Raw genomic sequence first — 27,195 nt, forward strand, 5'->3', positions numbered from 1 at the left:
GCTAAAATACGCCAAACATGCATAAGTGTGCAGGGACTGTTTTACATTTTTTCCGGTATGCACTTCCATGTATTTAAAAGTGTGTACTTTTTTCTAGTGTTTGGATGTTTTCCACAATACCCACAATGTTCATTGAGCAGGTTTTATGTGTGACCAAGTGTGTTGACCTTTATGTCAGTTGCATTTTTTTTTTTTTTTGCACCATGACTAGGGACGGTTGTTTCGATTGTTTCTTATAAGTAAATGCTGTGCTATTATTTAAAAGTACTTTCAAAGGTCATTGATATGACTTAACCATATTGTCCAAGAGATGGCAACAAATATGTAGCATGCAGAGACCGCCTGGTATTTAAGATTTATTTGAAAGCTCCTCTGCGGTGCGATGCTTTGCTGAATTCATGGCTGGGCCAAATTGAAGAGGCTGTAGGGCCACACTTGGTCCGCGGGCCGTAGTTTGGACACCAGTTGTCTAAAGCGAATGTAAAGCTCTTATTGAGTATTTTGGTGGAATATTCTTTCTGTAGGTGTCTTGGTTTTAGAGACTGATGACAGCATCATTGTTGTTGCTGTCATGAAAAAGATGGAAACTCTTACGCATGCGAGTCAATATCTCGAATAAAGCAGGATAGATGGAATAATTAACAGGACAATATAAGTGAGCAGAAGGTACGCTTTTTAACTTACTTGCACTAACAGGCCAGTAAAATGCATCCATTCAAAGAGCTTGTTTCACAGCCACAACACTGCGAGTGCAGCTTAATTTTCTTCTAAGCCCCACACGCGGATGGATCCCCGCCGCGTGGAAAGGAAATAAATGAATCTGCTAATGCCCGAAACGAACGCTGCCTGACATGGGAAGTGCCTGGAAAGTCGTCGTACTATCTGATTCACACTAATTGCAACAACAGTGCTGGCTGAGCCTCGTGCATTATAAATGATTTTTTTTTTTTTAAATGTACCATATCTAGTGTTCACTGGAGCTTCCAAAGGGAGAAAAGAGCCAAAGCAGATGTGACAGTACTTTTCACTTAGTTGTTCCTTTATTTTCAGCTTAGGCTGCACAGGCTAATTTAATTTAAAAAAAGACATACTGTAAGTCATAATGCTTGTGAGCACCTATTATGTTTGACATGAAGTGGAACCTCTAAAGTCAAATGCTTTAAACCCAAATTTTAACATAAATATGCCCTGTTGAGTTTTAACCAGCCAGCATGTCTTTTGTTTGCTTTCTTGCAACACAGCCTGGTTTGTTGAGAGAAGGAAAGGAAAAGTGAAGAAGAAAATAAGTAATACTGTATCATTACCCGCTAAATTTTAGAACCATTCTTTTTGTACCTATTTACAGAGGTCGACTTATTTTTACACCTGTTTACTGTGCCCCTGGCTAAAATTAGGCCCTAAGTAGATTTGTATTTTCTCCATTAAAACATTTTTTTTCGACAGTTTTTTAATCATGTGAAATTATTTTTTATGCTTTTTTCAATCCAACTTGAATCTAATTTGATAAATGTTTTGAACTAAAACAAATCCATAGGAAAGAAAAAGTCCAATCATTTATTTGAAAAACACATTTTCAAACATTCCTGACACTGCGCACCACGGGGGACTTGTGATGGGTACCGAATTCTGTACTTTTGTAGGTACCAGCAGTCGGTGCTAATAGGTACCGATTCATGTGAAGTCAAACGGTGCCTAATTCCGATACCTTTGTTGTACGCGAGGTCACGTCCGGTTGCAGGCTTAAGCATTTGGCGGGGAAACAAGCAGTCGCGCACTCAGAGCGGACTCGGCCGGACTGCCTCTAAGTAATGTTACAATTTTCCATGCCAACAAAGCAAGAGAAAGGCACTCAAAAGTACAGTCAGGCTCCACTTTTCAAGATGATATTTTTCATTGGATTTGCTACTGATTAGCATTAACGATTTTACATGGCAATTCAAACACCTCCAAATTTGATAATGAAACTACAACTAAAGTACACGTTACAATCAAATAGCTGGTGAGTAGTAAATACAGTATTTACATTATAAACACTAAGTCGGGCGCAACAAAAGACATTACTGGCACATACTTGTGATGGGTACCGAATTCTGTACTTTTGTAGGTACCAGCAGTCAGTGCTAATAGGTACCGATTCACGTGAAGACAAACGGTGCCTAATTCCGATACCTTTGTTGTACGTGAGGTCCTGTCCCGTTGCAGGCCCAAGCATTTGGCGGGGAAACAAGCAGTCGCGCATTCAGAGCGGACTCGGCCGGACTGCCTCTAAATCATGTTACAATTTTTCATGCCAACAAAGCAAGAAAAAGGCACTCAAAAGTACAGTCAGGCTCCACTTTTCAAGATGATATTTTTCATTGGATTTGCTACTGATTAGCATTAACGATTTTACATGGCAATTCAAACACCTCCAAATTTGATAATGAAACTACAACTAAAGTGCACGTTACAGTCAAATAGCTGGTGAGTAGTAAATACAGTATTTACATTATAAACACTAAGTCGGGCGCAACAAAAGACATGACTGGCACATTCAACTTAATGGCAAAGACTACTTCTTGGCTCAGGCTACAAGCCGTATCTATTCACTCAGCCCCATCTGATGTCTTGGAATTGCAACTGCACGCAAAATACAGTACAGTACTTGCAAATGAGACACAAACTTGTAAGAAAAACAGAATAACAACTGGGCAGCATAGTTCAGTGTTAAATACTAAATATTTTTAAAAACTGTGATAAAAAAAAAATCAGGTAGCATTTATTTACACATTTGAACGCAAACAAAAGTACAAAAATTATTACTTTTGAATATCGGTTTCGACTCCCAGGTACCGAGAATTGGTACTGTATTAGTTCAAAACGTGCCATTATATTCATATCAGTGACGGACCAGGAAGGGGCTAGGAATACGTGTGCGTTAAAATTTCATATGAATCTCCTGTTTATTAATTGATTTTTTACGTAAAACAGGCCCCTAATGGATTGTGAAGCAGACAAGAATGTACTTTTTAATTAAGGTTTTATGATGGGACCGATGATGTCTGTTTTCATTAATGCTATTAGAAGAGTTGTATTAAAATCTGAACAAACCTGTGTGTGTTGCGTTGGCTTCAGAAACTTTCTCTGCACTACAAAATACACAGCAAGAAGAAAAAATGTATGGTAGAGAAACAGTTTTGTAAACGTGTCACCAGGACATGTTGGGTCATCATAATGGACATCACACGGTGTTGTGTGTTAACAACAAAGAGCTGCAGAGACGCTAATGTGTTTCTCATTGTGTAATGCACAAACACTTTTGATATAGCACAAACATGTATTGAGAAATGCATGCTATTAAAGCTACAGTGCATTTGCAAACATGGCGGTAGCCCCTTAGGAGAAGCACTTGAGGGCAGCACTGTACCACAAGTCTCCGAGTAGCGAGGGTCTGATAAGTTTGAGGGTGATCCAACAATGAACTTCAACATCAACATATTGACAATAATAACACAGTAAAATGTGGCATTCTCTTTTTAGATATGTTTTTTTTAGAATACAGGGGCACCTCTTATGATAACAATAATAAAAATAATAACAATGGATTATCCTTTCTTATCTTATCCTTTCGGTCATGACCCAAAGCTCATGACCATAGGTGAGGATGGGAACGTAGATCGACCGGTAAATTGAGAGCTTTGCCTTCTGGCTCAGCTCCTTCTTCACCACAACGGATCGATACAACGTCCGCATTACTGAAGACGCCGCACCGATCCGCCTGTCGATCTCACGATCCACTCTTCCCCCACTCGTGAACAAGACTCCTAGGTACTTGAACTCCTCCACTTGGGGCAGGGTCTCCTCCCCAACCCAGAGATGGCACTCCACCCTTTTCCGGGCGAGAACCATGGACTCGGACTTGGAGGTGCTGATTCTCATTCCGGTCGCTTCACACTCGGCTGCGAACAGATCCAGTGAGAGCTGAAGATCACTGGATCGGTTCGGGCATCTGGTCAGGATGCCACCTGAACGCCTCCCTAGGGAGGTGTTTAGGGCACGTCCAACCGGTAGGAGGCCACGGGGAAGACCCAGGACACGTTGGGAAGACTATGTCTCTCGGCTGGCCTGGGAACGCCTCGGGATCCCCCGGGAAGAGCTAGACGAAGTGGCTGGGGAAAGGGAAGTCTGGGTTTCCCTGCTTAGGCTGTTGCCCCCGTGACCCGACCTCGGATAAGCGGAAAAAGATGAAGAAGACAATGGATTAGATTTTATATAGCACTTTTCAGTGAGATCTGACAACCCATCATTTATTTACTCCATGGTGAATATAAGAAAATAAAATACAGTACTTTAATCCAGTGTTTTCCAACCTTTATTGAGGCAAGGCACATTTTTTTCATTAAAAAATCCGGAGGCACACCACCAGCGAAAAAACTTAAAAAATGAAACTACACCAGATCGTCGTGCCTTATTTTGAGTTTGTTGGTGTTTTCCTGCGTGTAGTGCTTTAATTCTTGTCTTGCGCTCTTGTTTTGGTGGCCCTTTCTGTTTTTTTTGTTTTCCTCTAGAAGTTTCATGTCTTCTTTTGAGCACTATTCCGCGCACCTGCTTTGTGTTAGCAAGCAAGCCTGTATACGTTGTTGCTATTCTTCTTTGTAGGGACATTGTTGATTGCCATGTCATGTACAGACGTACTTTGTGGACGTCGTAAGTTTTTGCTGTCGTCCAGCATTCTGTTTCTGTTTACTTTGTGGCCAATTCAGTTTTAAGTTTGTTTTGCATACCCATGGCCTTTTCCTTTCCCTTTCGTTCAATTTTGGCTTAAGCATTACATACCTTTTTACCTTCACACTGGCTCCCGCTGTGGTCTGCATATTGGGATCACAACAAACCATCTTTGTCTCACCCGACACATTCCGACTTTTACAAAGCAATGAATTACCTGCCGCCACCTACTGATATGGAGTATTACGTGGTTACCCTGCCGAGTTCTACACAACGCAGACACTAAGCAACGGCGCATTATTTGCAGATTATAACTATTGATTTGCAAAAAATACTTTTTGGACCAATGAGGTGATGTTGCATAATTTCCCACGGCACACCAGACAATACCTCACGGCACGCTAGTGTGCCGCGGCACAGTGGTTTAAAAACACTGTTTTAATCAAGTGATTCTATAGCGTACCACTAGATAAAGCTTGCCTACCATTGATTGATTGATTGATACTTTTATTAGTAGATTGCACAGTACCGTACATATTCCATACAATTGACCACTAAATGGTAACGCCCCAATAAGTTTTTCAACTTGTTTAAGTCGGGGTCCACGTTAATCAATTCGTTAATCGTTTTAATACAATACCAATATATAGAGATATAGTATTAAGAATATAAATATATGTGAAAAAAAACAACATATATATATATAAATCCAACAATAAATATTTACATTATATTATTAATATATGATCATGCAACTCTACTCTACAGTAATCCCTTGTTTATCGCTGTAAATTGGTTCCAGGCCTGTCCACCGCAAATGAAAGTCCCTTGAGTAGAAATAATAATTTGGAACAAAATATTTTCATACCCAGGGCATAAAAGTCTGTTCACTGCCTTTTGAATATTTTTTTTAATATTATGAGAACCCTCTAGACATGCTCTAACACCCACAGTCACCTTTACACTCATTTATTTAACATGGTAACGCTGCCTGAGGCTGAGCCAATCAGTGGTGACGATGCCGAACAGCTCACTCTGATTGGTTTGGTCTCATCTAGTCATACTTGACAACCCTACTGGTCTTTCCGGGAGACTTCCGAAAGTCAGCGCCTCTCCCGAAAACCTCCCGGGACAAAGTTTCTCCCGAAAATCTCCCGAAATTCAGGTGGAGCTGGAGGCCACGCCCCCTCCAGCTCCATGCGGACCCGAGTGATGTGTCGACAGTCTGTTTTCACGTCCGCTTTCCCAAAATTGAAACAGAGTGCCTGCCCAATGATGTTATAACTGTAGAATGATTGAGGGGGAGTTCTTGGTTTCTTATGTGGGTTTATTGTTAGGCAGTCTCATTAACGTCCTACCAGCGCGGCAACAACACACAACAACAGCAGTCACGTTTTGGTCTACCGTAAACAGCAATGTTGTGACACTCTTAAACAGGACAATACTGCCATCTACTGTGCATGTATATGTGACAATAACATCTACGGCTTTTAGAGCAGTGGTTCTCAACCTTTTGTCAAAGATCTACCCCCTGTGAAATTTTTTTTAATTCAAGTACAGAGCAAAGCATTTTTGTTTGAAAAAAAAAAGGTAAAGAAGTCAAATACAGCACTATGTCATCAGTTTCTGATTTATTAAATTGTATAACAGTGCAAATTATTGCTCATTTGTTGTGGTCTTTCTTGAACGATTTGGAAAAAAAGATATAAAAATAACTAAAAACTTGTTGAAAAATAAACAAGTGATTCAATTATGAATAAACATTTCTACACATACTGCGATGAGATAGCGACTTGTCCAGGGTGTAACCTGCCTTCCGCCCGATTGTAGCTGAGATAGGCACCAGCGCCCCCCGCGACCCCGAAGGGAATAAGCAGTAGAAAATGGATGGATAGCTGTAAATATACTCCTCCTCTCTTAACCACACCCCCAACAACACCCCGCCCCCAACCACACCCCTCGACCAACCCCTGACCACGCCCCCCACCCCTCACCTCCCGAAATCGGAGGTCTCAAGTTTGGCAAGTATGCATCTAGTTGACAATACTACTGCAGTATTGACAGTTTTTGTTTTTTTAGTCATTTTTATGAACAGAAATTCTTAAGTAAGGCTTAACAATTTGTGGAATATACCAAAAGAAACATCAGCGATTAAACAAAGCCGCAAACTTCAAAGCGAGACGTGGCAAGAGACGACTGTACATAGAATATATATTTTATTTAATCTAAAAAATAGGATACACCACTCTGGATGTTAGGTGCAAATTGTTACTGTGTTATCAAACAGCAGTGTATTGTTATTTTTATTATTATCATTATCATAAGATTATAACAGTAAATTCAGGACTATAAGCTTTATAATGTTTTTCCTATGCTTTGAAGCCCGCAGCTTATAAAACAGTGCAGCTAATTTATGGATTTTTCATCACTGACGGCCACAATGTTTTGTGTTCAACAAATAGTTTTCATCAAACACAAGCAGAGACATTGAAAAAGTTTGTTATTGTTTGTGCTACAGTGCCAACTTTTGGACGGGTTCGCTCACTGCGGGTGCTACGGGGTAAACGTCTACATTGGGGACGACGTGGCGCAGTTAGGAAAGCGGCCGAGCCAGCAACCTGAGGGTTCCTGGTTCAATCCCCACCTTCTACCATCATAGTCACGTCCGTTGTGTCTTTGAGCAAGACACATCACCCTTACTCCTGATGGGTTGAGGTTAGGGCCTTGCATGGCAGCTCCCGCCATCAGTGTGTGAATGTGGAAATAGTGTCACAGCACTTTGAGTACCTTAAAGGTAGAAAAGCGCGATACAAGTATAACCCATCATTTACCATTTCCTTTTGTTTTAGTGCTTTAAACCGGAAGTACAGGCGCCGTTCCATTTTCTAGTCATCCGTAGGGTTTTTACTTGTATGGATTCTTCATCACTCCAAGCGAAGTTTGAAAGTTTTACAATGAAGCTATCCCACATGTGGTGCCTGTAGGAGTGCTTTCATGCTTATTTGTACATGCTATCATAATGTAATGAAGCTAGCGTCGTTAGCATTAGCTAATATGTTAGCATTTTTTATGAGTTAGTATTATTAACTTATAAAGGTATTCTTTTTGTATTGTTTCAGTTTTGTTGCTGTTTAGCTAATTGGAGAGATAGCTTCTGCAGCTTGTGGACCCTTGACAATGACTTCTGTTTTGTTTGATCAGCCGTTTTACTGCCATGTAACATGCACCGGTTGGAGACAATCAAGGTATGTAAATAAACATTTACAAAATATCATTGTGTAAATAAATAATTTCACAACATATAGATCTGCAGCAGAGTCCAGCTAATGAATGAAAAATATTGTTTTTCTTAAAAAATGTTGTGGGTGTGCCTAATATACCAACACGCTCTATATTCCAGAAAATACTGTATATTTTTTGACTACCCTTTTTAGTAAAAACAGTTAGCAGTAGCTATAATTTTGTGTTGATGGCATTACAGGGATAGGTTGATTGGCAGCACTAAATTGGCCCTAGAGTGGGAATGTAAGTGTGAATGTTGTCTGTCTATCTGTGTTGGTCCTGTGATGAGGTAGCGACTTGTCCAGGCTGTACGCCGCCTTCCGCCCGATTGTAGCTGAGATAGGCACCAGCACCTCCTCAACCCCAAAGGGAATAAGCGGTAGAAATGGATGGATGGATGGATGGCATTATGGCCCCTTTATTATCCAAGAAACCAAAACACTAGAAACCCTATTCTTTGTCCCAGCCAATCAGCAAAAGAAGATAATAACAGTAATAACAAATAATTCCTAACCAATTTTCCATTCTAAATCAGTTTCAATGCTTTGTCATGGTTGGAATAAAAAAAATACCATTGATTTGTTCTAATGACGTCTTTGTTGATGAGCACATCATCTTGTTGGCATTTAGTGTTTAGTGAAGGATTTCTCCAACAACGTGTTTAACAAGACCACCTGGTCATTGCAGTTAGTTTCACCAAAAAAAAACACACCTATAAATAAACGCAGCATGTGTGCTACCTGCGGTCTGAGAGACTATTAGCACAAATCCACAGCAATAAATTCATTAAACATTCATCCTTTGCTCTACGTCTCGCTTCCTAATCTGCTTAACCTCCTTCCTACGTCCGTCCGTCTCTGGCACTCTAAATGTATTCCCTGATCCTCTGGTCTAATCAGGATTCTACGGGGACAACGTGCTCGTCTCATTCCTTCACTCTGCAAATATTACGTTCCCTTCTTTCTTCTCTATTCCACCTCTGCTCTCCTGCAAGAAATCAATGAGTCTAAAGCGGGACAGATAACCTTGTGTTTGAAGTACGATGAGCAAAGACGGCGGGTTGAGTAGTGATACGGAAACCATTAAAGTCTATCTGGGGTCTTCTTCGAACTTAATTCTCTTCCCTTTCTGCAGGACACTTGAAGGTGCAGCAGAGCGACAGCCGCACGAAGCAATGCCATGTGCAAATATCATAACTGCTGTGTGTGTGTGTGTGTGTGTGTGTGTGTGTGTGTTCTTGCATGGCTACCCTTCTTATAGGCCTACTGAAATGAGATGTTCTTATTTAAACGGGGATAGCAGGTCCATTCTATGTGTCATACTTGATCATTTCGCGATATTGCCATATTTTTGCTGAAAGGATTTAGTAGAGAACATCGACGATAAAGTTCGCAACTTTTGGTCGCTAATAAAAAAGCCCTGCCTTTACCGGAAGTATGTGCGCGTGACGTCACGGGTTGCAGGGCTCCACACATATTCATATGGTTTATAATGGGAGCCACCAGCAGTAAGAGCAATTCGGACCGAGAAAGCGACAATTTCCCCATTAATTTGAGCGAGGATGAAAGATTTGTGAATTATGGACTAGAAAAAAAAAAGAAAAAAAAATGCGGCGGCTAAGTGAGCGTTTCAGAAGTAATTAGACACATTTACTAGGATAATTCTGGAAGATCCCTTATCTGCTTATTGTTTTAATAGTGTTTTAGTGAGATTGTAAAGATTGTAAAGACATACCTCAAGGTCGGATGGCTGCGGTGAACATGCAGTGTCTCAGAGAGAAGCCGAGGAGCCAAGCTCACAGCTGCCTTTTTTGACAGCTGCTGCAGGACGACGAATAATCCAATGATGTCTCCGGTAAGATATATATAACAATTTTACCATCCAAAAACATGCTGGTTGACGTAGAGAAAACATGTTCGCTTCACAACAAACAAAGAAACACCGGCTGTGTCTCGGTGCCAAAGACAGCTGCAATCCACCGCTTTCCACCAACAGCATTGTTCTTTATAGTCTCCATTATTAAATGAACAAATTGCAAAATATTCAGCAACACAGATGTCCAAAATACTGTGTAATTACGCGATGAACAGAGACGACTATTAGCCGTGTTTGGTGCTGAGCTAATATTTCCTGACATTCCGTGACGTCACGTGCACGCGTCATCATTCTGCACCGTTTTCAGCAAGAAACTCACGGGAAATTTAAAATTGCAATTTAGTAAACTAAAAAGGCCGTATTTCCATGTGTTGGAATGTTAATATTTCATCATTGATATATAAACTATCAGACTGCGTGGTCGGTAGTAGTGGGTTTCAGTAGGCCTTTAAGTCATCAACAAGGAAAAGTACCTTCCGTATGAGGAACGGTGAAAAAGTTAGGACCGAAATAATAGTCCCAATACAAACACCATTGCATCTAATAGAGAGCCAAATACTAGAGTCTGTGAACATTGCTCCAAAGTCAGGATTTTTTGTTGATTTAATGTGCATACAAAAGTAAACATTGACAGGTGCAAAGGCAGCAATATATGACAAAACAAGACGGCAGCTAAAGAAGGACTTCCCTATTCATCCCTGAAAAAACCCGCCAGGTGAACAGCTGATTTTATGACTTCCGGTGCTGACGAAAGAAAACCCGTGTCAGATATGTGACCATAGGATGAACTAATACACTACGGTACTAAGACTATAGTGGCCATTAACAATTGGGGTCTACAGCTGGGTTGCCCAAAGTGCGGCACAGGGGCCATCTGTGGTCTGTAACTCGTTTGTCATCGGCCTTAAGCACATTACAAGAAACAAAACATTGAGATCTCATTTGCATCCCTGTATGTGAAATCTATCAAAATTAGGGTGGTCCCAAAAAGGAGGGATTGTTCAAAATGACTGTGTCTCAGTTTTAAAAGTGTTCCCACTCTGGTCAACATATGAAAAAACAAATGTGTGTAAAAATTGAAGTGCTCCCCCACTTGCCAACATATGTAATAAGTGTGTGGAAGAAATTGAAATGTGCCCTCTTTGGCCACATTTGATTAAAAAAAATTAAATAAATATGTATTTTATTTTTTATTTTTTTCTCTCTGGCACTCATCGAGGGTGGACGCTCTCCTTTCCTCTCCCTTATCTCTCCTGCTTGCTTTTTGTTTTGTCTTGTCTTAACTTTCTTGTTGCCTCTTTTTGCACTGCTCTCCAAATCTAAACATTGGAACTATTTAACTGGCCTCAACAAAATTGACAAGATCTTGGGTTTGGGGGAACCTGCTGTCATGACGAAGCGGTTGTTGCTGGACACAACCACGGACTCTTGGGAGAAGAAGGAGCGCCGCCTGTCGGGCGACCCTTTTCTGTCGAGGACGTGAAGATATCCACCTATTCGAAATTATGACAACAGGACATCTGCTGATTGGAGTAAGCATTGCTCTGGTTTGTCGACAAATTGGAAGTTGCTGGCAGTCTTCAAAGTACCCCAAAGCTGCCACAAATGATTGGAGGATGCGGGAAGAACTGTGGATTACATCGGACTGTCTACCCCGCAGTTTTGAGGACCAGTCATAGACAATTTAGAGTGAAAAGCAAATTTTATTTTCACCCGCATAAAAAAAAAACACTCTAACTTGGATTGTTTCCCTGGCTTCGAGACTCTCCCGAAGGACAGCGCAGTGAAGACACAACAAACTCCCTTTTGTCTTTCATAGACACACACCTGTTGTTGACTTTGGACTAGCGACTGCAATACATCAAGGCCGTGGAACAGAGACACACTACGGGCTTACACACACACACACACACACACACACACACACACACACACACACACACACACACACACACACACACACACACACACACACATCCACAAAAATGTACGCCACACATACACACCCCATCCCCTCCAACCCAACGCCCTCGACGCAAATCCCGTAGGAGTGATGAATGGATGGTCAGCGCCTGAAGAGCTGCAGCCTACCACCATGACCTTGAACTACCTTCCCTCTGTTGCTAGATATCTCGAAATGTATGTTGTAATATGTATATGTGGGCCCAGTCTGGATTGTATTTTTTTACTCATCCTTCCCCAGCGTTTACCTTTTTCCATCTTTTACGGGGCGCCTTATGGCGACCCATCAGCATTCTTGTTCTGTAACCCTCTACACCATAGGTGTCAAACTCTGGCCCGTGGGCCAAATTTGGCCCGCCGTGTGATTTTATTTGGCCCTTGAGGTAATATCAAATTAAGATTAGAGCTGGCCCGCCGGTATTATACAGGGGCGGTGCCGCTGTAACAACGCATTTGCCAACCCTCCTGAATTTCACTGCCCCTCCCGTAAATCTCCCGGGGCAACAATTCTTCCGAATTTCTCCCGATTTCCACTCGGACAACAATATTGGGGGCGTGCCTCGAAGGCACTGCATTTAGCGTCCACTACAACCTGTTGTCACGTCCGCTTTTCCGCCATAGAAACAATGTGCCGGCCCAGTTACATAATATCTGCGGCTTTAGCACACACGAATGAATGCAAGGCATACTTGCTCAACAGCCATACAGGTCACACTGTATAAACGACTTTTAACACTGTTACAAATATGCGCCACACTGTAAAGCCACACCAAACAAGAATGACAAAAACATTTCGAGAGAACATCTGCATCGTAACACACGTAATACCCAGTATCCCTTGCAGCACTAACTCTTCCGGGATGCTATAATATACACCCCCGCTACCACCAAACCTGAACCCCCCTCCATTTTTTATTTAAATTTTATTTGATTCTCCATTGATATTTTTAGATCATTATTGATAGGTTGATTGGAAACACTAAATTGGCCCTAGTTTGCATGTTGTCTCTCTATCTGTGTTGGCCCTGTGATGAGTTGGCTACTTGTCCAGGGTGTACGCTGCCTTCCGCCCGAATGCAGCTGAGAAAAGGCTGCAGCGACCCCAGAAGGGACAAGCGGTAGAAAATGGATGGTTGGATGGATAATTGAAACTCGACTTTGCATGTCACTATAAAGTTATATAAGCCTTGCTTGTTCAATATTCAATGCAAAACTTTTTGGATCCCTCTTAAAAGGTTCATTTGTTCAACCTTGGCCCGTAGCTTTGTTCCATTTTAAATTTTGGCCCACTCTGTATTTGAGTTTGACACCCCTGCTCTACACTGTTTGTTTGTCTAATTTTGAACAGGTTTGTGCTGAAAACACATTGTACTTGTGCAATGACAATAAAGACCTATCCTATCCTATATAGAAACATACGGTAATAACAACAACAAAAAAGAAGATTAAAAGCCAATTACAAACAAAAGCTTACCTTTTTATATTTGCATAGTTTGTATATATTATTATTGTTGTAAATATAACCCTTTATATATCTAGAAAGGGCGGTCCCAAAGAGGTAGGCATTTTTCTGAGGTCTCAAGAAGGTAACAAATACAACAATGAGTATGAGTGTGTGAGTGTGTGTGTGCGCGCTTCACCTTATATCCTTGGAGGAGTCCATTCTGGGTCTCCAAAGGGGGCGTGTCCCAGCTCACTTCCAGGGAGGAGGGCGATGCAGCTGACACTCTGATAGACTGGGGGGCCACTGATGGAGCTGGAAAACAATACAAAGTGGAAGATTTTTAGTCTCTCTGGTCCTGATACGATGACGGCTTCATATGCTTTGGTCCGATTCCCACCCGTTTATCAATGGCGTAAATATGTCAACATTACGTACCTTCCAACTCTGGGCTTTTTCTTTTTTTTTCAACATCGCGAGCAAATTTTATGAGTTGCAGGTTTGGGTTTTGGGGGCTTGTATTTTAACATGTGGTTACTCATTTGGCCTTGCTTTTTGTACCCACAATAAAGTAAAATATGAGCGTGCCGGGACGTAGTCTGGCATTTCTGATAATCGTGCCGCCGGTTGGCTTGGTACGCCCCCCAAAAACCTGCACGCCAATGAGGCATGTGCAACTATGCCAGAGCCCAGACTGACAAAAAATGAAGACAAGACACAAGCAGTATTAGTGGCAGTAAGTGCTTCATTAAACTAAAATGTACTATGGACTGTATATACACATACAAATATTTTCACATACATACATACATATATATATATATACATATATATATATATACATACATATACACATACATATATATACATATATACATACATATATATACATATATACATATATATATATATATATAATATATATATATATATATATATATATATATATATATATATATATATATATATATATATATATATATATATACACCCCAAAAGGAATAAGCGGCAGAAAATGGATGGATGGATATACAGTGTGTATATATATATATATATATATATATATATATATATATATATATATATATATATATATATATATATATATACACACACACACACACACACACACACACACACACACACACACACACACAATTGCGATCAAAAGTTTACATACACTTCTAGAGAACCTACTCAGTGGTCTAGTGGTTAGAGTGTCCCGCCCTGAGATTGGTAGGTTGTGAGTTCAAACCCCGGCCGAGTCATAACAAAGACTATAAAAATGGGACCCATTTTGGCTTGGCACTCAGCTTCAAGGGTTGGAATTAGGGGTTAAATCACCAAAAATGATTCCTGGGCTCGTCCCTTGCTGCTGCTCACTGCTCCCCTCACCTCCCAGGGGTGATCAAGGGCGATGGGTCAAATGCAGAGGATAATTTTGCCACACCTAGCGTGTGTGTGACAATCACTGGTACTTTAACTTGAACTTAATATAATGTCATGGCTGTCTTCAGTTTCCAATAATTCCTACAACTGTTATTTTTTTGTGATAGAGTGATTGGAGCACATACTTGTTGGTCACAAAAAACATTTAAGATTTTTGGATCTTTTATGAATTTATCATGAGTCTACTGAAAATGTGAGCAAATCTGCTGGATCAAAAGTATACATACAGCAATGTTAATATTTGGTTACATGTCCCTTGGCAAGTTTCACTGCAATAAGGCGCTTTTGGTAGCCATCCACAAGCTTCTGGTTGAATTTTTGCCCACTCCTCTTGACAAAATTGGTGCAGTTCAGCTAAATTTGTTGGTTTTCTGACATGGACTTGTTTCTTCAGCATTGTCCACACGTTTAAGTCAGGACTTTGGGAAGGCCATTCTGAAACCTTAATTCTAGCCTGATTTAGCCATTCCTTTACCACTTTAGATGTGTGTTTGGGGTCATTGTCCTGTTGGAACACCCAACTGTGCACAAGACCCAACCTCCGGACTGGTAATCCTCCTTTTTCATTGTCCCATTAAAAGCTCCAGTTCCATTGGCAGCAAAACAGGCCCGGAGCATAGTACTACCACCACCATGCTTGACGGTGGGAATGCTGTTCTGGATTAAACACCTCACCTTTTCTCCTCCAAACATATTGCTAGGTATTGTGGCCAAACAGCTCAATTTTTGTTTCATCTGACATCACATGGACAAAGATAAGACATTCTGGAGGAAAGTTATGTGGTCAGATAACATATTTTTACATATTTTCCCAGTATATACTGCATCAGCTTATCTCGCTTATGGATGATCGGTGCCGGATATTGGCAGCATAAAACCCCTAAACGAACCATTTGAGGTTAAAAAAGGTCATAATTCAGTCTCATATTCATAGAAAAACACAAACATGTTGTCCAAATTAGAAATTATTTTTCACAGCAGCACCACTGCAATGCACTATCACTTAAAGGCCTACTGAAACCCACTACTACCGACCACGAAGTCTGATAGTTTATATATCAATGATGAAATATTAACATTGCAACACATGCCAATACGGCCGGGTTAGTTTACTAAATTGCAATTTTAAATTTCGCGCGGAAATATCCAGCTAAAACGTTTCGTTATGATGACGCGTGCGCGTGACGTCAAGGATTGTAGAGGGCATTTTGTTCCAGCATCGTTCCCAGCTATTAAGTCGTCTGTTTTCATCGCAAAATTCCACGGTATTCTGGACATCTGTGTTGCTGAATCGTTTGCAATTTGTTCAATGAACAATGGAGACATCAAAGAAGAACGCTGTAGGTGGGAAGCAGTGTATTGCGGCCGCCTTTAGCAACACAAACACAGCCGGTGTTTCATTGTTTACATTCCCGAAAGATGACAGTCAAGCTTTACTATGGAACAGATATGTCAAGCGAACACGGTTGGATTGGACCACACACACACAGAACAGTGTATTATATGTATTAATAAAAAACATTTTACCATTCCGTATTCTGCGATCTATGTCGTGTGCTACTCCAGCATCAATATGTGTCCTCTTGACCGTCACTGTCAGCGTCGGGTTCAAAGCGGTATGGCTCTATCCCTTGTTGTGGTTGGGCCTGGCCGAGTGGTCCTGCCACAGCGCCTCTCACAGCATCTTCCCTATCTGAATCGCTCCCACAGCCCTCTTGTCCTTTTTTTTTTCTAGTCCTTCACTCTCACTTTCCTTATCCATGAATCTTTCATCCTCGCTCAAATTAATGGGGAAATCGTCGCTTTCTCGGTCCGAATCGCTCTCGCTGCTGGTGGCCATGATTGTAAACAATGTGAGGCGCTCCACAACCCGTGACGTCAGGCGCACATCGTCTGCTACTTCCGGTACAGGCAAGGCTTTTTTATCAGCACCAAAAGTTGTGAACTTTAACGTCAATGTTCTCTACTAAATCCTTTCAGCAAAAATATGGCAATATCGCGAAATGATCAAGTATGACACATAGACTGGACCTGCTATCCCCGTTTAAATAAGAAAATCACATTTCAGTAGGCCTTTAAAAAGTAGAGTAAGTAAAGCAACTCTTTAAGTCATTTATTGTTGTATCCCCTTTGAACAACATCAGTTTAAATTTTATAAATACATTGTTTTTTAGAGGTTCCATTTTATGCTGACTATCGCTTCACATCCGTCGTCATTGATACAAAATATCGCAAAAAGATTGTATTGGAAGGTGCTCTCTATTCTGAGTCATGCCCCTTTCGTCACTTTAGTCCAGCGTTCCTCAAAGTGTGGGGCGGGCCCCACTGGTGGGGAATAGAGACATGACAGGTGGGGCGCGATGAACGGGAGCAAATTTCACTTTTTAAAAATTGTTTTTTATTATTTTCTTAGATTTTTTTTTTTTTTACTGTGCTTTCATTTTCTATACACACTGTAAATCACTTTGTGATTCTGTCTGTGAAACCGGTATATAAATACATGTGAATTACTTTTTTTTCCTCTAGGCTTTAAATTTCTAGGTCAGAGCGAAAGTTTGACAAACATAGCAACAGTAACTAATGGGGGCGGGGCTATGCGGAACAATCTTTCACGCGGATGGGTGGCAGGCTAATGTGTGGACCATTAATACACAAAATGGATAAATTTGTGACTCGCACCTCAAAGGTCGTCAAACCAGAGCCAGCGCCTGCAGAGAAACAAAAATCTGACGGGCTTAATCAGCCAAAAAGCCAACCGAAAAGAAAATATGATGAAGGGTATCTTGCTCTTTGATTCACGGCAACAGTGGTGGGGACAGAGGGAAGACCCCTGTGTGTTCTGTGTCTAAAACCGCTAGCAGCAGACAGCATGACACCCAACAAATCAAAGTGACACCTCGAGACCACACACCCCAATCACGTCAATAAGCAACTTGATTTCTTTCAAAGAAAACTGGCAGTTATTTTATTTATTATTGAACTTGATGCAAGTTATACCACAGCTGCACAGTTATTTTATTTATTATTAAACTTGATGTTATTTTATGTTATTGAGTTTGAATGTATACAACTTGAATGTTACTTGATGTTCAATAAATCTGAAAATATTAAGCTTGGCATTAGCGTTCTGTTGGGGCGATGGGGGCAGGTGGGGATTGAAAACTCCCCCTTGTCCAAAGTGGGGGATGACAAAAAAAGTGAATTAGTGAATTATATATTTATATAGCGCTTTTCTCTAGTGACTCAAAGCGCTTTACATAGTGAAACCCAATATCTAAGTTACATTTAAACCAGTGTGGGTGGCACTGGGAGCAGGTGGATAAAGTGTCTTGCCCAAGGACACAACGGCAGTGACTAGGATGGCGGAAGCGGGAATCGAACCTGCAACCCTCAAGTTGCTGGCACGGCCGCTCTACCAACCGTGCTATCCCGCCCCAGTATGAGAACCACTGCTTTAGTCCAAGTATGAAGCTGTTGGAGGAGCTGCTATTTTTTTTATGTTGCAATGTTATAACTATAAAACTCAAGGACTGATCTACCGTGTTCGTTATTGGCAGCGTGGTCAGTGAGCTAGCAATAAATAAATATGATGATATTGTGGAGGGATTGAAGGATAGTTGTGAATGGATTGGCTGGGGGCAAAAAAAGAGAGCAGTTGAGCCAAAATGTCACAAAGCATAAAGTACAGAAAAAAAGCACACATTGGGAAAAGTGTACCTTCCCCATGTATCAACTCATGATTGCCTCTCACCAAGGACTAAAGTACCTTAGAATTCTGGCAATTCTCTCACAATCTCACACCAGGATGCATTTTCATTCAGGAACAGTAGAGCTTTTTTTTTTGTCAGGTTGAGAAGGCCACACATATCACATACTGTGGAACGAGAGGTGAGGATAAGTAGGCCTGCAGGGTGATGATGAAATGTGGAGATATGGCCTTTTCTGTCTGTGCGGCAAGAGCACGGCTCATCATGCATGTGTGGTCACGGTGCAGTCAAAGGGTTCAGCCCCAGGGTGAGACTTGTACCAGTTAATATACAGTTTATAGCTCCTCTTTATACACTTCATAAGGCTCAAATGTTACTCAGAACGTTGCCTATAGGCCCCTTGCACTAACTCTCATTGCATGTAAGACGTTCAAACCACTTTGAACACTTGAATAACGTTGTTTCCTGTCTCTGCTTCCTAAAATCAGAATTGACCATGAAATATAGCCATTTAAACACTTCAGAAATGTTATGTATGTTTTACTCCTCATTCTAACTATAGTCTTACACTTTAGTTGTGTCCTCACTGGCTGTGTTTCCACCCAGTCCCGTTGTGCTCACACATGAATGGAATATTCCACAAATCACATGAAGCATGAAGCTGCATCATTCAGGAAAATGTGTTGATTTATTTTTCTGTATAATCAATATTTTAGCAACTCCTCTAACCTAAATATGGCAAATATGTCGTCCTGGTGCTTTTAGATCTGTCTGCTGCGTTCGACACCGTCGACCACGCCACCTTAATCACTCGTCTTGAGAACTGTGTGTGTATTAAGGGCGGCTCCCTCAACTGGTTCCGGTCGTACCTAGCCGACAGGAGTTTTTGTGTAAAAATAGACATTTTTATGTCTTCCACTGCTCCTCTACCACACGGGGTCCCCCAGGGCTCAATCCTTGCCCCAATCCTCTTTGGGCTTTACCTTCTCCCCCTTGGTTCTATTTTTAGGAAGTATGGTATTGCATTTCATTTTTATGGCGATGATTGCCGGTCTCACTGACTGCCTGCACGACATCAAAGCCTGGCTTTCAGCTAACTTCCTGAGCCTAAATGAAGACAAAACCGAACTTATGTTGTTCGGTCAAAGTCGCTCTCCCTCCCCCAACGTTGACCTCGGCACTCTGACCCCGTATCTCAGCGACTGTGTCACAAACCCGGGGGTAAAGTTCGACTCAGATTTAAAATTCGAAAAACAAATCAGCAGCGTCGTTCAAAAAACCTTTTATATCCATCCATCCATCCATCCATCCATTTTCTTCCGCTTATCCGAGGTCGGGTCGCGGGGGCAACAGCCTAAGCAGGGAAACCCAGACTTCCCTTTCCCCAGCCACTTTGTCCAGCTCTTCCCGGGGGATCCTGAGGCGTTCCCAGGCCAGCCGAGAGACATAGTCTTCCAAACGTGTCCTGGGTCTTCCCCGTGGCCTCATACCGGTTGGACGTGCCCTAAACACCTCCCTAGGGAGGCATTCGGGTGGCATCCTGACCAGATGCCCGAACCACCTCATCTGGCTCCTCTCGATGTGGAGGAGCAGCGGCTTTACTTTGAGCTCCTCCCGGATGACAGAGCTTCTCACCCTATCTCTAAGGGAGAGCCCCACCACACGGCGGAGGAAACTCATTTCGGCCGCTTGTACCCGTGATCTTATCCTTTCGGTCATGACCCAAAGCTCATGACCATAGGTGAGGATGGGAACGTAGATCGACTGGTAAATTGAGAGCTTTGCCTTCCGGCTCAGCTCCTTCTTCACCACAACGGATCGGTACAACGTCCGCATTACTGAAGACGCCGCACCGATCCGCCTGTCGATCTCACAATCCACTCTTCCCCCACTCGTGAACAAGACTCCTAGGTACTTGAACTCCTCTACTTGGGGCAGGGGCTCCTCCCCGACCCGGAGATGGCACTCCACCGTTTTCCGGGCGAGAACCATGGACTCGGATTTGGAGGTGCTGATTCTCATTCCGGTCGCTTCACACTCGGCTGCAAACCGATCCAGTGAGAGCTGAAGATCCCGGTCAGATGAAGCCATCAGGACCACATCACCTGCAAAAAGCAGAGACCTAATCCTGCGGTCACCAAACCGGAACCCCTCAACGCCTTGACTGCGCCTAGAAATTCTGTCCATAAAAGTTATGAACAGAATCGGTGACAAAGGACAGCCTTGGCGGAGTCCAACCCTCACTGGAAATGTGTTCGACTTACTGCCGGCAATGCGGACCAAGCTCTGGCACTGATCGTACAGGGAGCGGACCTTTTATCAATTACGCCAAATAGCGAAAGTGAAACCGCTTCTGTCAGGACATGATCTCGAGAAATTATTCACGCCTTTATCTGGAATCGTTTGGACTACTGCAATGCCCTGTATGTAGGCATTAGCCAGGCCTTCCTCGCCCGCCTGCAGCTCGTGCAGAACTCTGCTGCTCGTCTGCTAACACAGACCCGCAGACGTGAGCACATCACCCTTATATTAGCGTGCCTTCACTGGCTCCCTGTGTGTTATCGAATCAATTTTAAACTCCTCCTATTTGTTTTTAAATGTCTAAACAACCTTGCACCAACATATCTCTCCGACCTCCTTCAGCTTACTGTCTCACCCGATCCCTAAGATCAGCCGATCAGTTGCTACTGACGGTCCCTGACTCAAGGTTGAAGCTTTGAGGTGACAGACCTTTCGCCGCTGCTGCTCCCAAACTCTGGAACGACCTACCTCTGAGTGTTAGACAAGCCTCCTCTCTACCTGATTTTAAATCTCTTAAAAACATACTTTTATTCCATGGCTTTTAACACTAAGTGATATCTATCCTGCAATGGCACCCCATTATACACCTACTGTGAACATGTTTTTATGTTTTATTTATTTTTTATCATGTTCTGTTTGTGTTGTGTTGTTTGCTCGGTCCTCGTATTATCTTTTAACCTGCCCATTGTACAACACTTTGGCTACCCCTGTGGTAAATTTTAAACGTGCTTTATAAATAAAGTTGATTTGATTGGATTTATTTGTTGGATGTTATTTTGTAATACAAAACTCAAAACCAGAGAAGTTGGCACGTTGTGTATTTCGTAAATAAAAACAGAATACGCCTTGGGAGAGTGGCCGTGCGCAACCCGAGGGTCACTGGTTCAAATCCCACCTAGAACCAACCTCGTCACGTCCGTTGTGTCCTGAGCAAGACACTTCACCCTTGCTCCTGATGGTTGCTGGTTGGCGCCTTGCATGGCAGCTCCCTCCATCAGTGTGTGAATGTGTGTGTGAATGGGTAAATGTGGAAGTAGTGTCAAAGCGCTTTGAGTACCTTGAAGGTAGAAAAGCGCTATACAAGTACAACCCATTTATCATTTATTTGCAAATCCTTTTCAACTTATATTCAATTGAACAGATTTCAAAGACAAGATATTTAACATTCGAACTGAGAACATTTATTTTTTTGCAAATAATCATTAACTTAGAATTTAATAGCACCAACACATTGCAAAAAAGTTGGCACAGGGGCCTTTTTACCACTGTGTTACATGTCCTTTCCTTTTAAACGTTTGGGAACTGAGGAGAGCAATTTTTTTAAGCTTTTCAGGTGGTATTTTTTTTCATTCTTGCTTGATGTACAGCTTTAGTTGTTCAACAGTCCGGGGTCTCCGTTGTGGTATTTTATGCTTCATAATGCGCCACACATTTTCAATGGGAGACAGGTCTGGACTACAGGCAGGCCAGTGTAGTACCCACACTCTTACTATGAGGTCACGCTGTTGTAACACGTGGCTTGGCATTGTCTTGCTGAAATAAGCAGGGGCGTCCATGATAACATTGCTTGGATGGCAACATATGTTGCTCCATGTTGCATAGGAGCGTTTTAACTTGCACTTACAGATGTAGTAACGAACTGTAGTTACTGACAGTATTTTTCTGAAGTGTTCCTGAGCCAATGTGGCGATATCTTTTACACACTGATGTCTGTTTTTGATGCAGTACCGTCTGATGGATCCAAGGTCACGGGCATTCATTGTTACATGCAGGGATTTCTCCAGATTCTCTGAATCTTTTAAAGATATTACAAAACTTATAAGGTGAAATCCCTAAATTTCTTGCAATAGCTGGTTGAGAAATGTTGTTCTTAAACTGTTCGACAATTTGCTCATGCATTTGTTCACAAAGTGGTGACCGTCGTCCCATCCTTGTTTGCGAATGACTGAGCATTTCATGGAAGCTGCTTTTAGACTTAGACTTAGACTTCCTTTTTATTGTCATTCAAATTTGAACTTGAGAGTACAAATAAGAACACAATTTCGTTGCATTAGCTCTTGATAGTGCAGGATAAAAAAAGCAATAAGATGATTTTCATGGCACCCACCTGTTCCCAATTAGCCTGTTCAGCTGTGAGATGTTCCAAATAAGTGTTTGATAAGCTTTCCTCCACTTTCTTAGTCTTTTTTGCCACTTGTGCCAGCTTTTCTGAAACATGTTGCTGCCATCAAAGTCCAAATGAGCTGCTAATTGCCAAAAATAACGTTTTCCAGTACGAACGTTAAGTATCTTGTCTTTTCAGTCTATTAAATTTAATATAAGTTGAAAAGGATCTGCAAATCATTGTATTCTGTTTATATTTACTATTTACACAACATGCCAACTTCACTAGTTTTGGGGTGTGTAATGAGTTGAATCAATGTAACTTGATTAGTGTCAACAGGCTATTTTAAGGGACACGCTGAACAGCCAATCGTGCAACAGTATCAAATATCACGTTTGGTTGCGTCAACTCGCAGTCCTGCTGTTGCTTCTCTACACGGATTGAGAAGAGAAACTAAAGATCAGTGCTGTAGAGAGCGATGAAACTGCGGATAAAACAGGAAAAGTTACCCCAACAGTATGGCAGGTTTTTTTTTTTTTTTTGAAATCTCAAACGCACCGTAGTCCTTCGCCGCGCTCATCTTTTCTTTTCAACCCATGTCGCTTCCGAACGGAAACAACAGGCAGGAACTAAAGTGCAGGACTGTAAAACTAAAATAAATAACAAAATATAACAAATGTGCTACTTCAAACCAATTAATTGGTCCAATAATATTTACATAAAAATTATGGCATAACATGTATTAATTTCCATACTTAAATAAGAATAACAGACCAAATTAAATGTTACACGGATCACATAACTTCCTCGCAGTAAACCTGCTGCTTCTCAGGTTTCTCTTTGTTTACATTTTCACACTTTGCACTTTTTGTATTACACTTTACTAAGCATTTCTTAATTTAAAGAGGTTATTAAGTGTTTATTGTGATTTTACAATATTATTTACATTAAGTGTTTTCCATGCTTGTGTTGCCATTTCCTTCCTTTTCTGCCTTGATAGCCAAGGGGAGTATAATCAGAGGAAGGTTACATTCGAAATGAAAATATTTACATTCAATTATTTTTTTCTCCTGGTCAATATTTTTTCATAGGTCATAAAAAGATAATATTTATCGATATCGATCAATATAAAAAAACTTGTATCGTGATACAGTTTCCAACCTTATTGCTTAGCCCTATATTATGCTATTATTTTGAGAGGATTACAAGGAAATTACACTGATTTGGTGAAATGGCCTTGTATTGTTAATAAAGCCTTTATGATAGTGACAGTTTAAACATATTACTTCTAATATTTATTGAGGAAAAAATAGTTTCAAAATCGATACCATAAAGTGCAATTCTTGGTAATGTGCTGTACAGTACAGCGCTTATATGAAAACAAGCTTAATATGCTGCCATATACATTGTGATGTAATATACTTTTATGGTTGTAGGGTCAAATTAGGAGTGGAAAAAAACTATAATTAGATGGTCTACTCTGTAAAAGGGCCGTTGCCATGGAGGTACTGGAAATTTAATGCGGCGGAAGAAATATAAATCACGTATACTACCACAAGTCGTAGGAAGGATAGTAAAAAAAAAAAAGTTAAAGTACCAATGATTGTCACACACATACTAGATGTGGCAAAATTATTCTCTGCATTTGACCCATCACCCCTCCTGTCCAAAGGCAAAACCCAGTAACTCAATTTTGGTCAAAACTGAGCTGATAATAATTTTGGAGTTCCTAGGTGATATGCTTTACATTAGTGTATGCGATATTGTAATTTGTTCCGTAAGTAAGCTGTTACGCGCATGGCAGGACCTAGCAACTACCACATAACCGCGTAGGTACAACAGAAAAACCTAGTATCTCAACGGACCAATGGGAGCTTCTTTGTCAGTTGCCTTATTGTCTTTAATGAGACATTTGCACGAATGGGGGCCGACGGTCAACCTGATTATGTGATATTATGGCACGAGGGGATATTTGGAAGATTGGCCCAGGACGTTGCAAGCACCTTCATTAAATGTATTGTTCTTGATTCTTCCCCTTGCATACTCTTTTGGGCAGATAACTGTGGAGGTCAAAATAAAAACTGGACTCTGTACACGGCTCTTGCCCAATGTGCAAACGCAGAATGGGGTCCACCCGAGATTGTGATAAAATACCTGGAGAAAGGGCATGAGAGCAGATTCAATCCATGGCTCAATCGGCAAGAAAATGAAAGCTCAAGAAAACATCCATACGTTTGATGACTTTGTAGATCTTTGTAAGACAGCATCAAGATGGATTGGTTTTCCTTTGTTTTATCAAAATCAGCTAGAAGTGAGTTACCAGGTTTTGCCTTTGGACGGGAGACTCTTGATCACCCCCTGGGAGGTGAGGGGAGCAGTGGGTAGCAGCGGTGCCGCACCGGGAACCATTTATGGTGATTTAACCCCCAATTCCAACCCTTAATGCTGAGTGCCAAGCAGGGAGGTAATGGGTCCCATTTTTTTAGTCTTTGGTATGACTCGGCCGGGATTTGAACTCACGACCTACCGATCTCAGGGCGGACACTCTAACCACTAGGCCACTGAGTAGCCTAATACCTCATGGAACTGATGTAATATGAGCAACAGTCTCTGTGTTTTGATCAAATGTTGCACTGCAAGTGAAAGCTATCGAAGCCCACTGAGAGGAGACTAACCAAGCACTTTACGAAACAAAAGCTGCTCTCTCACACGTGTCATAGACATGATTTGCGGAAGCAGTTTGCTGCGTTTCACTTGCCTGCCTCTCCGACGGACACCTCCACAGGATTGGAGGGTGGACTCTCGCCGATGATGTTGTGGCTCGTCATGACGATTTGGTAATGCGTGAACTTCTTCAGTTCTGTGAAAAGAAAAATGTGTTGACAATCAAGCAAAAAATCGGAAACAACATTTTAAGGGAAGAATACATCTCGATGGTCGAACAGAACTACAGCTTAGTGTACCTGAAGGTATTTTGTTCAGTTCCAGAGGAAGCACCACTTATTTTGTTGAAAGCAGTTTTAGACATCACATGAGAGTAGATGCTGGCTGTGATGTCATCACACACGTTATTGTCTGATTGTGGGAAGCACGTGACCATCTCGTGGAGCTACTTTCTATTTATCAGGCTGCAGTACCAACTGTTCATTTGTAAATATTTGTTAAAAGCTCAGTTAAACATTGCTGTTCAGTTCTATCTTGTTTTCTTACTCTGACTCTTCTTAAAGGCCTACTGAAATGAGATGTTCTTATTTAAACGGGGGATAGCAGGTCCATTCTATGTGTCATACTTGATCATTTTGCGATATTGCCATATTTTTGCTGAAAGGATTTAGTCGAGAACATCCGCGATAAAGTTAGAGCAAAATACGTTAATATGACAATTTATTATGAATGTGCCTGTTACTACATTACTGTATGTACTGTATATACTTACAGCATGTACAGTATATAAAAGTCGATGGAGGTGTTTGGGTGTTTTTAGAGCGCTTTTTAGGTGGAATAGAGCGAACACCATTACCTCCATTGTTAGCTGACTTTTGCCAGCGTTTATTTACGAGTTAGAATTAATCCAAAAAACAAAAACATGTGCTTGCCTCACATAAGGATTGGGAATGATAGGCACAATTCCCCAAAAATGTTGTTCTGCTTTAATTAAGGTATTATTTAGATATCCACAACATGCAAATGAAACTGTTAGAGGATCGTCTACAGCATCGGTCACCAACGCGGTGCCCGCGGGCACCAAGTGGACCATAAGGACCAGATGAGTTGCCCGCTGGCCTGTTCTAAAAATAGCTCAAATAGCAGCACTTACCAGTGAACTGCCTATATTTTTTAAATTGTATTTATTTACTAGCAAGCTGGTCTCGCTTTGCTCGACATTTTTAATTCTAAAAGAGACACAACTCAAATAGAATTTGAAAATCCAAGAAAATATTTTAAAGACTTGGTCTTCACTTGTTTGAATAAATTCATTTTTTTTTTTTTACTTTGCTTCTTATAACTTTCAGAAAGACAATTTTAGAGAAAAAATACAACTTTAAAAATTATTTTAGGATTTTTAAACACATTTCCCTTTTTACATTTTAAATTCTTTCCTCTTCTTTCCTGACGATTTAAATCAATGTTCAAGTATTTTTTTTTTATTGTAAAGAATAATAAATACATTTAGTTTCTGATTTTTCGACGAAAAATATTTCTGAAATATTTCTTCCAACTTATTATGTTTGATATTCAAAAAAATTATTCTAGCAAATCTAGAAAATCTGTAGAATCAAATTTAAATCTTATTTCAAAGTCTTTAGAATTTCTTTTAAAATTTTTGTTCTGGAAAATCTAGAAGAAATTATTTGTCTTTGTTAGAAACA

The 27,195-nt window shown here is 41.1% G+C and overlaps 1 protein-coding gene across 1 annotated transcript in view; it reads right to left on the reverse strand.

The window, feature by feature from the left end:
• LOC133560173 (protein sidekick-1-like) overlaps window positions 1-27,195 on the reverse strand; it is an 849,418-nt gene that overhangs the window by 18,606 nt on the left and 803,617 nt on the right. The window contains exons 35-36 of the mRNA XM_061912393.1: window positions 25,584-25,685; window positions 13,464-13,579 (exon numbers count right to left, since the gene is read on the reverse strand). Of these exons, the coding sequence (XP_061768377.1) occupies window positions 13,464-13,579; window positions 25,584-25,685 (218 nt within the window). The remainder of the gene's footprint in view (window positions 1-13,463; window positions 13,580-25,583; window positions 25,686-27,195) is intronic.

This window comes from Nerophis ophidion, linkage group LG01 (assembly GCF_033978795.1).
Source record: "Nerophis ophidion isolate RoL-2023_Sa linkage group LG01, RoL_Noph_v1.0, whole genome shotgun sequence".
NCBI classification, from domain to species: domain Eukaryota; kingdom Metazoa; phylum Chordata; class Actinopteri; order Syngnathiformes; family Syngnathidae; genus Nerophis; species Nerophis ophidion.